The sequence below is a fragment of the Hypanus sabinus genome, chromosome 3 (assembly GCF_030144855.1).
Source record: "Hypanus sabinus isolate sHypSab1 chromosome 3, sHypSab1.hap1, whole genome shotgun sequence".
Taxonomy (NCBI): Eukaryota; Metazoa; Chordata; class Chondrichthyes; order Myliobatiformes; family Dasyatidae; genus Hypanus; species Hypanus sabinus.
Window position 1 is genome coordinate 45932447 of NC_082708.1, and position 15972 is coordinate 45948418.

The 15972-nt window shown below is 40.2% G+C and overlaps 1 protein-coding gene across 1 annotated transcript in view; it reads left to right on the plus strand.

Moving 5' to 3' along the window:
- Nucleotides 1–15972, plus strand: part of micu2 (mitochondrial calcium uptake 2) — a 406323-nt gene that overhangs the window by 274672 nt on the left and 115679 nt on the right. The window contains exon 7 of the mRNA XM_059964209.1: nt 11661–11743. Coding sequence (XP_059820192.1) covers nt 11661–11743 — 83 coding nt within the window. The remainder of the gene's footprint in view (nt 1–11660; nt 11744–15972) is intronic.

Here is a 15972-nt window from a genome sequence, read left to right on the forward strand (position 1 = left end):
ATTTAAATATATAATTTGTTTCTCAGTTAAATGGAAGTTTGTCTTTTTTATACATTCTTATCTATTTCCATGAAACTTTAGCTAATTGGAGCAGCTGCTTAATTGGCCCAAAATGTACTGGTCCTGATGTGTCCCAATTAACCGGAGTCCACTGTTGTATATATAACAATATAATAATTATTAGACAATACCACCGTGGAGATTATAGGTAAATTTCAACATAAATGCAGCCTAGTCCATCATGGGTTATGCCAGCCCCACCGTCGAGCACATCTACACAGAACACTGTCGCAGGAAAGCAACATCCATCACCAAGGATCCCCACCACCCAGGAGATGCTCTCTTACTGCTGCTGCCATTATGAAAAGGGTACAGGAGCCTCAGGACCCACACCACCAGGTTCAGGAACAGTTTTATCCCTCAACCATTAGGCTCTTGAACCAGTGAGGATGACTTCACACACCCCATCACTGAACTGTTCCCACTTTCAAAGACTCTCCATCTCATATTCACGATATTTATTGCTTTTTTTCTCTTTTGTATTTGCATAGTTTGTTGTTTTTTGTATGTTAGTTATTTGTCCATCCTTTTGGGTGCGGTTTTTCATTGATTCTCTTGCGTTTCTTGAATATTCTGTACATGTCCGCAGGAAAATAGATCTCAGCAATATATATGGTGACATATATGTGCTTTGATTATAAATATACTTTGAATTTTAAATGAATTTCTATTGAAAATTATGTTTATTAGCAAAAATAAAAAAGCATTTTGATAGTAATCATATTCAATTAATTGCTAAAGGAAAGATTTATGAAACACAAATCATTGAGAGTTGTGAGATCTTGACATGAGCTGTAATTTTACTTGTGAATTTGAACTATTTAAGTTTAAGTATTATACTCTTAGAGATGCATCAAATCATTACTCCAAAAAAGAGGGAAAAAAATTATAGCAAGACTTGGAACTGTTAATCATGGTCAATCAGATGAGTAAAATCTGACTTGGAAATCCCTCTCATTGATTCTGAATTTTAACCACAGAAACCTGGCTTTAAGTAAATTTGGGAACATAAAGTAACCACAATTGAGATTGTGTATGACTGATATTAATAAGAACCATGAACTTAACATTGTTTCTGTTCAGACCTTCAGACTTCCGAGACTGGTGTAGAGTAAAAGTGTTTATTTTAACAAATGAGGGAGCAAGCTAATACATTCTTCAGTCTCAGATGTTTAAAATATGGCTGAATATTTTGTGGTTCCTGAGTTGGACTGAGGAGATGTAGCAAAGGGTTGAACAGAAGTGAATAGGGGAGAAATACCCAGAATACTAAAGATCAGGTACTTGTCTTGAGGTATATTAGGGTGGATAAGTCCCCAGGACCAGATAAGGTGTCCTCTCGATCATTGTAGGAGGCAAGTGATGAAATTCCATGGGCCGTGGCAGAGGTACTTAAAACATCCTTAGTCGTGGGTGAAGAGCCAGAGGAGTGGAGGATAGCTAATGTTTTGCCATTGATCACATTCTAAGAATAAGCCAGAAGATTATAAACTGTTGAGCCTGATGTCAGTAGTGGGTAAATTATTGGAAGGTATTCCAAGGGACAGGATATCTAAGTATTTAGATAGACATGGCCTAATTAAGGATAGCTAGCAAGGTTTTGTGCATGGTAGGTCGTGTCTAACCAATCTTGTAGAGTTTATCAGATAGGCTACCAGGAATGTTAATGAGGGAAAACAGAGAATAATGAGTACATTGGCTTTAACAAGCCCTTAGACAAAGTACTGCATGGAAGGATGGTCTAGAAAGTTCAATCACTTGGCAGTCAAGATGAAGTAGAAATTTGGAATCAACATTGATTTAGTGGGAGAATCCCGAGAGTGGTAGTAGATGGTTGCCTCTCTGATTGGAGGCCCATAGTTAGTGGTGTACCACGGAGATCTGTGCTGGGTCCATTGTTGTTTGTCATGATAGTGTCATGATAACATTCTGTATGATAATGTGATAGACTGGATCAGTCAGCAAATTTGCAGATGACACCAAGGTTGGGAGTGTAGTGGACAGGGAGCAAAGCTTACAGGAAAAGTGGCTGAAAAAATGGGCTAAAAAATTACAGGTGGAATTTAATGCAGATAAATGTGAGGTATTGAGCATTGGTAAGACAAAACCAGGATGGGACTTGCAGTGTATAGTAGAACAAACGAATCTGGGAATACAGGTCCATACATAATTCCTTGAAAGTGGTGTCACAGATAGATAGGGTCTGAAGATAAAATCTACAGATGCTAGAAACTGAGTAATGCACACAAAATGCTGAAGGAACTCAGCAGGCCAGGTAACATCTATGGAAAAAAGTATAGTTGATGTTTCGGGCCAAAACCGTTTAGCAGGACAAGAGGAAAAAAGCTGAGGAGTAGATTTGAAAGGTGGGGGAGGGTAGGGAGAAACCCCAGGTGAAAGGTGAAACTTGGAGGGGGAGGGATGAAGCAAAGAGCTAAGAAGTTGATTGGTGAAAGAGACAGAAGACCATGGAAGAAAGGAAAAAGGGGTGGAGGAGCACTGGAGAGAGGCGATAGACTGGCAAGGAATTATCAAGGGCATGGGAAATGGTGAAGGAGGGTCATTACTGGAAGTTTGAGAAATCGATGTTCATGCCATCAGGTTGGAGGCTATCCAAACAGAACGTAAGGTGTTGTTCCTCCAATCTTAAGTGTCGCCTTATCCTGACAGTGGAGGAGACTATGAATGAACATATCGGAATGGGAAATGAAATTAAAATGAGTGGCCACTGGGAGATCCCACTTGTTTTGGTGCACAGAATGTAGATGCTCAGTGAAGCGGTCTGCCAATCTACATTGGGTCTCACCGATATACAAGAGGCCATGCCAGGAGCACCGAACACAGTAAATGACCCCAGCAGACTCACAGGTGAAGTGTCTCCTCACCTGGAAAGACTGTGTGGGGCCCTGAATGATAGTGAGGGAGGTGGTGTAGGGACAGGTGTAGCACTTGTTCCACTTGCAAGGATAAGTGCCAGGAGGGAGATCAGTGGGGAGGAATGAATGGACAAGGGAGTTGCATAGGGAGCGATCCCTACGGAAAACAGGAAGTGGGGGGGAGGGGAAGATGTGTTTGGTGGCAGAGATTTTGGAGAACTATGTGCAGAGGTTGATGGGATGGCAGGTGAGGACAAGAGGAACCCTATCCCTGGTAGCATGGCAGGAGGATGGGGTAAGAGCAGACATGCATGAAATGGAAGAGATGCAGTTGAGGGTCCTAAAGAAAGCTTTTAGCACATTGATCTTCATAAATCTAAGTATTGAGTACAAGAGTTTATGTTGAAGTTCTATTATTATTTGCATATGAATATCAATACCATATACTTGGGGGAATCGGGCCTGCAGTCCTCAGAGTCGCCTGATGCCGGTGGGCGGAGTTGGGGACGTCATGAGCGGTGTGCGAGGAAGCGGAAGCAAGGCAAGCGGGCAAGAGTCCATGCCAGGAAAAAAGTAAGCCCCAGCCGGCCAGCCCTCCCATCCATTCTGCTCTCCAAAGGACATAAAATTGGACTACATCTGTGGCAACGAAATACTCGGCAGGAGTACAGAAACGGACGGAATCCCGGACGCCGCCATTCAGCTGTTTATTTATGTAACAGATTCTCCCCCAAGCCATCGTACTACCAGCCTACTGCCCTCTGCTGTGCCTATTGTCTTGTTTATTATTTATCGTAATGCCTGCACTGTTCTGCGTACTGGGTCCTGGGTAGGTCTGTAATCTAGTGTAGTTTTTGTGTTGGTTTATGTAGTTCAGTGTAGTTTTTGTATTATATATCTACAAGACCTTGTAAGGAAAAGTATGGTGTGAGGCACAATTTATGTTGAAGGTCTTTAAGAGGTTGGTGAGACCAAATTCAGATGCAGTTCTGGTCACCTACCTACAGAAAATATGTCAATAAGATTGAGAGTACAAAGAAAATTTACAAGGATCTTGTAGGAAAATATTGAAACGGTTAGGACTTTATTATCTGGAGTGTAGGAAAATGAGGGGAAATTTGATAGAAGAATACAAAATTTGAGGGGTATAAATAGGGTAAGTGCAAGCAGGCTTTTTTCACTGAGGTTGGGCGAGACGAGAAAACTAGGGCATAAGTTAAGGGTGAAAGGTGACCTATTTAAGGAGAACATGAGGGGAAATTTCTTCACAGAGGGTGGTCAAGTGAGGAACAAGTTGTCAGTGGAAGTGGTAGATGCAGGTTTGATTTCAACATTTAGAAGTTTGGATAAGTACGTGGATGGGAGTGGTATGGAGAGCAATGTTTCAGATGTGGGTCAATCAGTCTAGGCAGAACAACAGTTCAGCATGGACCAGACGGGCTAAAACTCCAGCTTCTCTCTTCTAGTACTCTATGACTAAATGGGGTGGAAGATGATTCTGAGAGTTTCTTTACATGATACAATGACTTCTTTTGTGAATAAAGAGAATATAGATTTTTGCTTGTCTCATGCCATATTTTTTCCTTACAAGGTTTTTTTGATATTATGTGCAAGTATGTGATAATGATATTCATATACAAGTAATAATAATTGATGTCTGTTAGAGCTAACATTTTTGAAAATCAATGGTTTTGTGTTAATATCCAAACTCAGCTCAGAATTTAAGAAACTTTAGTTATAAGTTTGTAAATCGAACAGGAATGGTTTTGATTTTACTTGGCAAAATAGGAGGTATCCCCAAAGCTTCAAAGTGCTGAGCCACAGATTTGGCTTGTGCTGTGAGTGCAGAATTAAAGATCTAAGTGCAATATTAACTGACCTTTAATTATTCTTCCAGATGCTTGTGTTATATTTGGATGAACATTACATTAAGAAAGGCAAGCACAAGTAAAATAATTTTAGTCTATGAATGCAGTAATTGTCCCAGGGATGCGGATAAAGGGCTAAAAGTAGCCGACTTGTCTAGAACCACCACCCTTGGTTCTCTATGCTCAAATTTAGAAGACCAGTCTCACTGGTGCATCTGGACTCCAATCTGGTCAGTGTCTTTGATTCAGACATTTGGTTTGGCTTTGTTACCTTGGTGCATCATTAACTTTTGTGACTTCTGAGATAGCACCAATCACTAGAATTGTCTCCTTAAACCGCTTATCTCCTTCCCTTATATCTGTTGACTGCATTAAAGCCCTCCTAAAAAATGAAAATCTTTAAACGAGCTTTTGAACACTAATTGGAACCTTTCTTTAGTATCCAATTTTTTTTTGCAAAATTGAACCAGCAAGATATATTGTTCTACACTAAATGTAATATGTAATAATAAACCTCATACACCAGAATGCTATTTATCAACTTCAACTTGGTGTTTAATACAGTCATCCCTCAGAAGTTGGGTAAACTGTCCCTGTTGGGTTTCAACATCTCTCTCTGTAACTGGATCTTGGACTTCTTGACCGGAAAACTACAGTCAATCCGTGTTGGTAGCAACATATCTAGCGTCATCACACTGAGCACCGGCAGCCCCCAGGGCTATGTGTGCAGTCCGCTGGCAGCTGGCCAACAACTTGAGTCTCAACATGGACAAGACTAAAGGGATCATTATGGACTTTAGGAAAGTGTAGGCTGACCACTTCTCACTATACATAAACTGCTTCCCCCCCAGCACCCCCCCCCCCCCACCCTGGCCACCGACCCTCTGGAGAGGGTTAGTAGCACCAAGTTTCTGGGAATGCACATAGTGAATGATCTCACTTAGTCAAGAAATCACAACAGCATCTCCACTTCCTGAGGAGATCAAGGCTAGCAATGGTTCCTCCCTCCCCCCCCCCCACCATTCTAACTAACTTATACAGCAGCACCATTGAGAGTACCTGACCAGCTGCATTACAATCTGCTATGGGAATTGTAATTGACCATAGCACCCTATGAAGGATTAGGAGGACGTTGATGAGAGGATCACCGCAGTCTCTCTTTCACCCATTCAAGATACTCATCAGGAGTGCTACATATGCAGGGCTTTTAACATTGTCAGGTAACCCTCCCATCCATCCTACAATCTCTTCAACCCCTACCATCAAACCATAGCATTAGGACGGGAACTGGCTTCATCCACCAGGCCATAAGACTACTGAACATCCTACCACCACCCAGATATCATCATGCAAGTGCCAATAATGTGATAATGTTTACCTTTTAAAAAGTATCATAAATGCACCTTGTACTAAATGTCAGCTTTCCAGAATATATTTCATTTTTTTTTAAATTTATTTATGGTAATATTACTTGTGTGTGTGTGTGTGTGTGTGTGTGTGTGTGTGTGTGTATGTGTGTGTGTGTGTGTGTGTGTGTGTGTGTGTGTGTTATATGTACTACATTGTGCACCTTTGTCTGGAGGAACTTTGTTTCATTTGGTGGTATACATGTACATGACTGAATGGCAAACTTGAACTAATGAAGAACTGCTATTAATTTGTTAATAAATATCCAGCCACAGTGAGTGTTTCCACATGAAGCACAAATTCATTTGCACTTCTTCCACTCTAGTGTACTGGATTGGGTACCCACATTGTGTTATCTACATGGAAAAACCAAATGTAGATTGTGTGAATGTTTACAGGAGTGAGCTTCCAGCAGCCTGTCATTTGAATTCACCATTCCACTCCCACTCTGACCTCTGTCTGTGACCTTCTGAACTCTTGCAGTGAAGCCTGCTGCACAGTGGAAGAATAATGCTTCATTTTCAGTCTAAGTACATTGCAGTCTTCAGGACTCAAGTGAATTTCCCAGCTTTATGTAATTCACTCTTTATCTGTATCAGAACAAACTGTTTCTGCTTGTTGTCTTTTGGCTCCATTTTTCTCTAACAATTTGCAGAGTCTGCATACTGTGTATCTCATAATCTTGCTTTAGGTGACACAGTATACAGACAAAGAAACAATCTGATACTAACTGCTGCTCTGATTGCTAAATACAGTGCCTATAAAAAGTATTCACAGCCCTTAGAAGTTTTCATGTTTTATTGTTTTACAACATTGAATCGCAATGCATTTAATTTGGCTTTTTTGACACTGATCAACAGAAAAAACTCTTTCGTATCAAAGTGAAAACAAATTTCTAAAAATTTGTCTAAATTCATTACAATTATTAAACACAAAATAATAAATAATTGATTGCATGATTACCAGTTGTGAAGGTAGAGGGTAAAATGAATGCAGCAAATAAGTCAAGTCAATATTTAATAGATGCACAATATCAGCCTTGGGTCTGTGTGGATATGTCTCTATCAGCTTTGCACATCTGGACACTGCAATTTTTCCCCATTCTTCTTTACAAAACTGCTCAAGTATTGTCAGATTGCATGGGGATCATGTGTCTAGCCACAAATTCTCTTTTGGATTGTACTCTGACTTGGTCACTCCAAGACATTAACTTTGTTGATTTTAAGCCATTCCTGTGTAGCTTTAGCTTTATGCTTGGGGTCATTGTCTTGCTGGAAAACGAATCTCCCAAGTTGCAGTTACTTGCAGACTACATCAGATTTTCCTCCAGGATTTCCCTGTATTTGCTGCATTCATTTTACCCTCTACCTTCACAAGCTTTCCAAGGCCTGGGACCCCTTCAGAGTGATGTAGCCACCACCATGCTTCACAGTAGGGATGGTGAGTTTTTGATGATATGTGATGTTTGGCTTACACCAAACATAATGTTTAGTCTGATGGCTCAATTTTGGTTTCATCAGACCATAGAACCTTCTTCCAGCTGACTTTGGAGTCTCCCAAATGCCTTCTGGCAAACTCTAGCTGAGATTTCATGTGAGTGTTTTTTCAACAGCTCTTTAGCACTGTCCCATAAAGCAGCAACTGGTGAAGCACCCAGGCAACAGTCTCTCCCATCTCAACTACAGAAGCTTGTAACTCCTCCAGAGTTCAAGTCAAGTCAAGTCAAGCCACTTTTATTGTCATTTCAACCATAACTGCTAGTACAGTACATAGTAAAAATGAGACAACGTTTTTCAGGACCATGGTGTTACATAACACCATGTAAAATTAAGTTTTTCTCACACTGAAATGTACAGGTTTCACATAGGTTGACTGATTGAGAGAAACAAAGATGGAATTTATTATTATTAGGGCCCACACTGAACTGCATATTTGACGAGAGGCTTAACTAATTTATTATTGGTTATAAGCTCTCTCTTCAGCTGTATACCAACTGACACAGCTCCATTGTTAAGGTTAGCTGAAGAAAGCAGACTTAACTGAAGGAATTTCTCAGGCAATAAGGAAGAGGCCTTTCATGCAAAACAAGGTGTAGGTACCTGCAGATCATCTACCATCCTTCTCAGATTGGCATTTGTGTGGTAGAGATGGAAGCCGCCTTATTCTAATGTTCTTCCTATTCAAAATAAGTGGCAAGATTGGTATCTGAGAGAAAATTTAAATGTTCTTTAAAATTACACTGCAAGATTAAATGTATAAAATTGTCATCAGTTCTTACAATTTAGATAAAGGTTTTTAAAAACTGCTTAAAAAGATTTGTATAGCCATATTAATTGTTCACGTAATACACTTCAAGATTTATGTCCAGGTTCCACAGGACTCTTTGGTTTTTATCAATCGGAATCCTACAATACCTCGTGCTTTGGGCTGCATTATCTTTGACCTGGCCTGCTGCTCATGATAGCTCCCCTGACCTGTTAACACCATTAGTTGTGTGTCTCTGGTTTGCAGTCTTAGCTGCCATACCCAAACCATAAGTCAGAACAGCAGCAACTTGAATAGTGGACACTGGTCTAGGTCATGGCTTTTTAATGGGACTATCCCTCATTTATACCCCAATCTTAAAAAATGACAGATGGTCCCATATTTTCTGCCTCCAATTGTCTGCAGTGTTTCATATGCAGTCGCAATGAAGGGTCTATCAGCCCAAAACGTCAACTGCTTATTCCCTTCCATAGGTGCTGCTGACCTTCTGAGTTTCTCCAGCATTTTATAATTGTTACTCAGGATTTCCAGCATCTGCAGAACCTCAAGTCAAGTCAAGTCAATTTTATTGTCATTTCGACCATAACTGCTGGTACAGTACATAGTAAAAATGAGACAACGATTTTCAGGACCATGGTGTTACATGACACAGTACAAAAACTAGACTGAACTACATAAAAAAAAACAGCACAGAGAAAGCTACACTAGACTACAGACCTATGCAGGACTGCATAAAGTGCACAAAAATAGTGTAGGCATTACAATAAATAGTAAATAGGGCAAAGTGTCAGTCCAGGCTCTGGGTATTGAGGAGTCTGATGGCTTGGGGGAAGAAACTGTTACATGGTCTGGACATGACAGCTGGAATGCTTCGGAGCCTTTTCCCAGACAGCAGGAGGGAGAAGAGTTTGTATGAGGGGTGCATGGGGTCCTTCATAATACTTTTTCCTTTGCGGATGCAGCTTGTAGTGTAAATATCCGAGATGGAGGGAAGAGAGACCCGATGATCTTCTCAGCTGACCTCACTATCCGCTGCAGGGTCTTGTGATCTGAGATGGTGCAATTTCTGAACCAGGCAGTAATGCAGCTGCTCAGGATACTCTCAATGCAACCCCTGTAGAATGTGATGAGGATGGGGGGTGGGAGATGGACTTTCCTCAGCCTTCGCAGAAAGTAGAGACACTGCTGGGCTTTCTTTGCTATGGAGCTGGTGTTGAGGGACCACCTGAGATTCTCCATCAGGTGAACACCAAGAAACTTGGTGCTCTTTACGATCTCTACCGAGGAGCCGTCGATGTTCAGCGGGGAGTGGTCGCTCCATGCCCTCTTGAAGTCAACAACCATCTCTTTTGTTTTGTTCAAATTCAGAGACAGGTTGTTGGCTCTGCACCAGTCCATTAGCCACTGCACCTCCTCTCTGTAAGCTGACTCATCGTTCTTGCTGATGAGACCCACCACGGTGGTGTCATCGGCGAACTTGATGATATGGTTCGAGCTGTTTGTTGCAGCACAGTTGTGGGTCAGCAGAGTGAACAGCAGTGGACTAAGCACACAGCCCTGGGGGGCCCCGAGCTCAGTGTGATGGTGTTGGAGATGCTGCTCCCGATCCAGACTGACTGAGGTCTCCCAGACAAGAAGTCTAGGATCCAGTTGCAGAGGGAGGTATTCAGGCCCAGTAGGCTCAGCTTTCCAATCAGTTTCTGATTGTTTCTAAACCTCTTGTGTTTAGCATTTTAATTATTCCCAAACAAAAGTTCAGAATGTACGTGAATCATTAGGAGTCTTGCAGTGCAACATAAAAACAAAAATGTGTACTCACAAAGCAGTTGTCAATTTTATTATTGGAGCTGAGCTTGAGCCCAGTTCAAGATGATTGCTGCTTGTGGCACGTTCACTTGTTTCTGCCTTTGCCGCCCATCCTCGGCAAGTTGGTGGGAGAACCCCATGCCTCTGACGTGAAAAGTGGCAAAGCCTAGCTGAGACCTGTAAATGAGACAGGAGTGTAGCTAGTAGAGCAGCTATGAATACAGATGTACTCCTGTTTCTATCAAACGCGTAGAAAGAATAGGACCAATATTGTGGTTCAAGGCTGAAATCAGGAGCTGAAGGCTAAATGTGTGACTGAGCTCCAAGGCCAAAACATGGTAACAGAGCTTATCAGGCATAAGTAAAGTTTTACAATGGGCAAGAGAGGTGACTGTGTGTTCAAAGGACAGGGTCTATGTGAGGACCAGGAGAAGATGCAAACAATGCTCAAAGTGAAGAAGTTCAGAGATAGAGGGATTATGAATGTTCTATTGAGTTGTGGGTAAGGTGAGGAAGGTGGAGTATGAAAGCGTGTGTGTGTGTGTTGATGCACGCATGCATGCATGATCCCAACCACATGCAGTCCCTGGCCTTCCTCTGTATTTAGTTCTCAATCACACACTTGACCCCATTCGTAACCATCTATTTGACCTCTGCTCCTCATCCCGGAGTACATGTATATGAGAGGTCAGTTGACCAAACCTTGTCTAGTATTAAGACAATGGAAAAATGGTCACCCTATGTACATGTTTCTGATCACAGCGATTTGAAGACAGGTGGAATAATTTAAATAGTTTCATAAAAATTGCTTAAGCATCTTCACATTATATAAAATCACTAGAAACATGAAGGGTAATTATATTCAAACAAAAACACTTGTGTGTGTTTCTGCAAACTTGTCCACCCACCCAATAATGAATGGGATTGCACTGTGCTGGGCAGCATCTTACTGGCAGTGCAGAAGTTCCAAAAAGTGTTTGGAAATATGGAAGACTGACTTTCAAAAGCACCTTGCTGTTAGTTTGGTAAAGTAAGTGTTTCAGGCCATTGTCTGCTACTTAGTGATTGTTCAAATGCCAGCAAAGGTAAATGCTTTTTGTATCTTTGCCTCTTGCTGGTGACTGCAAGCTAATGCTATCAGGAAAGTAAGGAAAGATGGGCTAGAGTGAATTCTACCAGCCTCAGCCATGTGGTGAAGTTTGGGTTAGAAGTTGATAATATTCATCTTGAAGTGTCCAATATAACAGGCAGTGACCTGATGTATTTTCTAATTTCCTCTGCTTTATTCCCATCAAAGACTGAAAAAAATACTGCAAAACACACAAATCCAGTTCAGAAATTTCCTTTGTTAATGATAATATGATCCTTCTGCTTACAGAACCACACACTGGATTCCATATTGCCTTTAGTATGCTGGACATTGATGACAACCAACAAGTTGAGAAAAAAGAATTCCTAATGGTAATTTTTTTAAATGTATTAATCTTGTGCCAGAAAAGTTTTTTAATTGTAAATAGAACTGAAATTAGGGTTGATTTTAACATCTGATAATGTTTAATAATCTAATTTCTTCTGAATTCAATACTGACTTCAATTCTATGCCCATTTTTTAGAAGAGAGAAGTATTTACTCTACTGTTTTGTCTATGGTGGCATCCGTCGGTCTCGAGAGACCATGGAGTTTCCAGGGCGCAGGCCTGGGCAGGGTTGTATGGGAGACTGGCAGTTGCCCAAGCTGCAGGCCTTCCCCTCTCCACGCCACCGATGTTGTCCAAGGGAAGGGCACTAAGACCCATGCAGCTTGGCTGCCAGTGACGTCGCAGAGCAGTGTGTTGTTAAGTGCCTTGCTCAAGGACACAAATACACTACCTCAGCTGAGGCTCGAACCAGTGACCTTCAGGTTACTAGTCTGATACCTTGCCCACTAGGCCACGCGCCAACACATGGAATCAAAAAAAGTAAAAGCCATTCAACCCCACTGGTTCACCAAGTCTCCATCCACTTATTTGCCACTCTTTGCTTTCAAATTCATTCATCCATCATTTCTTCATATATGAATGAATCCATTATATCTGCTCAAGGCTGATCTCAGGGTCTCTGCTCTTCACTTCCATCCCATAATGTTTTACATTGTCACTGGCAGCATCAGTTGCCATTCAGCTCATAATCTACTGGAGCACTGAGACACGAAACCATTATCTGAAGTGTCACATTTCAAACGGGATCATCAAAGTACCTAGTTACCTGCCTTCTAAGTTGGCATAAAAAATCCACTGGCACATTTTCAACCATGCCCTGGATAGTACTCTTTAATGATTTTCTAATAGTTGTCATTTGGTCACCATTGTAAAAACACACACCTTTCTCTTTGTGATTCCTTGCTTTATAAATTGGCAATGAACTTCTTGAGGATGTGAAAAATGCTGTAGAACTGTCCATTACTAATATTCTACTCAGTAAATTATTTAAGATATAAAGAGGTTCAGCACTTCCATATCGTGAATGACCAAAAGCACATTGCATTCAATTGATGCATACTTTAATTGTAAGCTACAATTTATTAGAGTTTTTGTACAAAGATGCCAAGTTTTCTTCTGTTGGTACTTTTTATTTTTTTAGTGACTCAGCAATATTTAACTCCTCCCCTTTTCACTTTAAGCTTAAGGGATGGGGTCAGTGGCTGCATTTTTGAGTAGGATCCTCAAAGCTATGGACAAGTAATACCTGCCTTAGATGAACTCAGTTCACCTACTTCAGGACGTTTTGAAAGTTTGCCAAGTACTGCATCTAGCAATGACCGCCATAGCAACGACAAAAAGCTTCAGTCCTTTAACTAATCACAGCAGCATATTGTATGCTTTTATTCAAAGCCTGCTGCCAAGACTGGAGCCAATACCATAATGGATGCACATAATTGTGGTTGACAAGAAACATCATAGTCTTGGCTTGTGCTCCACATCCTGTCAACTATTGTATAGGATCTCATGACATATGAGAGCCCCTGAACCCTGGCTATAGTCAAGCAACCTATGATGATGCTGATGAGGAAACAAGGCATTTGAACATGAGTAAAAAGAGAAATAAACCATGTTTCTGTTTGACCAATGAGTTTGAAATGAGTGAAATAAATATTACAAGAGCTGAGAAATTGTACAAATTAAAGTGATTGAATACAATATCAAACAAAATTCATGAATAGAAATAATGCAATGGGAATAAAATTCAGACTCTGACTTAAAAATCTCATGCATCAATTAATACCTGATGAAACGAGATCCTACGTGTGCTAGCTAATTTCCAGTGTCAGAAAGGTTGAATACTTAAATAGTTCAAAGATTCAGAGTACAGTTATTGTCCAAGTATGTTTACAGTGTACAACCCTGAGATTTATCTTCCCACAGATAGTCATGAAAAAAGGAAAACCATAGAACCCATTCACAGAAAAACATCAACCACCCCCACCCCCAAGTGCAAAGAACAAATCAAGTAAAAGGCACAAAAAAACCAAGCAAAAGAACACAGAATGTAAAACATCAAACCTCAAGGCAAAGAGTGCAGGAATATCAGCCCAGCCCAGTCCAGTTCAATCCAGCTATGACTCAACCATCTCGAAATATATCCTGATGTAGAATACATGATATCAATCTAATCATTTTTGTTTTCAGTCAGATAGCTTTTGATATAACATTTTCAGTTTATTTTGTGCAGAATTAACAGAAAAAAATCGATGAAGGCATAATCCTGATTCAGGAAAATATTGGCAAAGTAGTCACCCATTTATCATAGTTCATTCTCTTTGTACCAACCTCCTTTCCTCAAACCATAGCCCCAAGTCTTGAAAAATGTACCATGTCTGGTCTTAAGTATTTTTTGCTCCAGTTCTGCATTAATGCCAAGGAAAACTAATTTGTACCACACCAAATTCCCGACAAATCTGTGACTAACACCTGCTTCTGAAACAGAAAATCTGTGTTTCTATTTCTTATGCATAAAAGAATATGCTAGTGTACACTGTAAAGCTTTAAGATGATGTAGTGTCAAGGGTGATGTCTAAAGGAATGTATTTCTCCAGCCAACTCCTACCCCCTGTAGTCTTCACAACCGATCTCTACCAGTCTCTATGAACTTCAGCTAACGTTGACAACCTGTTATTTTCAGCCTCCCAGGAAGTATTCAGAGTTAGTTTCAGCCTGCATCATTCTTACTGAACTATCATTAAATAAGGAAAAAAGAACTTAACTATCAACAAACAGAGAGAGAGAGAGAGAGAGAGAGAGAGAAAGAGAGAGAGAAAATGACTTTAACATAATAAAGTGGTCAATTATGTCATAGGATTTTATTCAATTTTATGTATATTCACCTATAAGTACAAATAACAAGATATGCTTTTTAATCCTGAACAAAATGGCTGTACCAGCTGTACTGGTTATTTTCCAGTCAGTGTTAACCTTAATTACCAAAACCTGGTATACATACTAACTATGGTTAAGAAAATTCAGAAAACTGTAATTTTGTACAATTTTCTTATTATTTTTCTAAGTTTAAAAAAAGTTAAGAAAACACATAATAGGTACTTCAATTCCTTGACCTGACATTAGCAAGTCTTGACCTTACCTAAGGTACTTGACACGTGTGGAACAGCAGTGAATATGTGGAATTAGTTTCAAGAGTCAAATCTCAGGGCTTTTAGGAGAATTAGGTTTAAGTAGTCCCTACTGACAGGTATTCGCAAGGTCTATTGGTTCACTTTACTCATCGTTTAACTGACATTTATCTCCAATCCAGAAATCCTCTGAATGTAAACTTAATTGACATCACATTTGGGCATTTCTGCAGAGTCTGGCTTTTTTGTGCTTTTGCTATTGCTGCTTTTGAACTCAAAGCTGATTTTGGACATTTTCCCATTTTTAATTGAAGGACCTAAGCATTAAAGGGTTAATTGTGTGCTTTTTCTGTAGCAAAGTTGCAAATCGCAGCTAAAATTATTATTGGACGTCATCAGAAACAGTCAAATTAATTTACCACACCAAAATTTTTTAGTTTTATGCCTTTTTTTATTCAAATAACACTACATGATTCTGTTTTTCCAAGAAATATTTGTCACTGTGCAGGTGGAAGGCTAGCGAGAATCATCAGTAACAGCTTACACATTCAACGCCAGAGGCTATTACCTTGACATTCAGACACTTGCACCACAATTAAAAACATCTAAGAAATGAAGTTGGCTTCAGAAGTGAAGTCTGTGGAACTGGTTAGATATTGAAGTGGCATTACTCCTAAGCTACAAAAAACAGAAGGCAGCAAAATTCACAGTAGATTAAGTTACTGGAATTTTTTTTCCACTTGCCTTTTTGTTCCATTTGTAGTTTCTTTTCTGTTTTGTTTCTTTAAAGAGTAAGATAGTGAAGGGTAAAACATATCACAGAGCCACGACAACCTAAGTTTGAAATTCTTCAGGTACAGATCATGTCTGGTGCACTGTGTAATTCAATGGGTTTGGAATGATGGACTCCCATGAATATAATATATTGGGGTCTGGCAAGGTTAGTCTTCTGGCTAGCTGAATAGTGTTGGTAGTTGGGAAGCGAAGACAAGCAGACATTTAAAAAAAAACAGCTTCATTTATATACCTAAGTGTTTCATCAGAAACTTTCGTAGTGGGATGATTTCATAGCCCACCTTGGCTGTAGA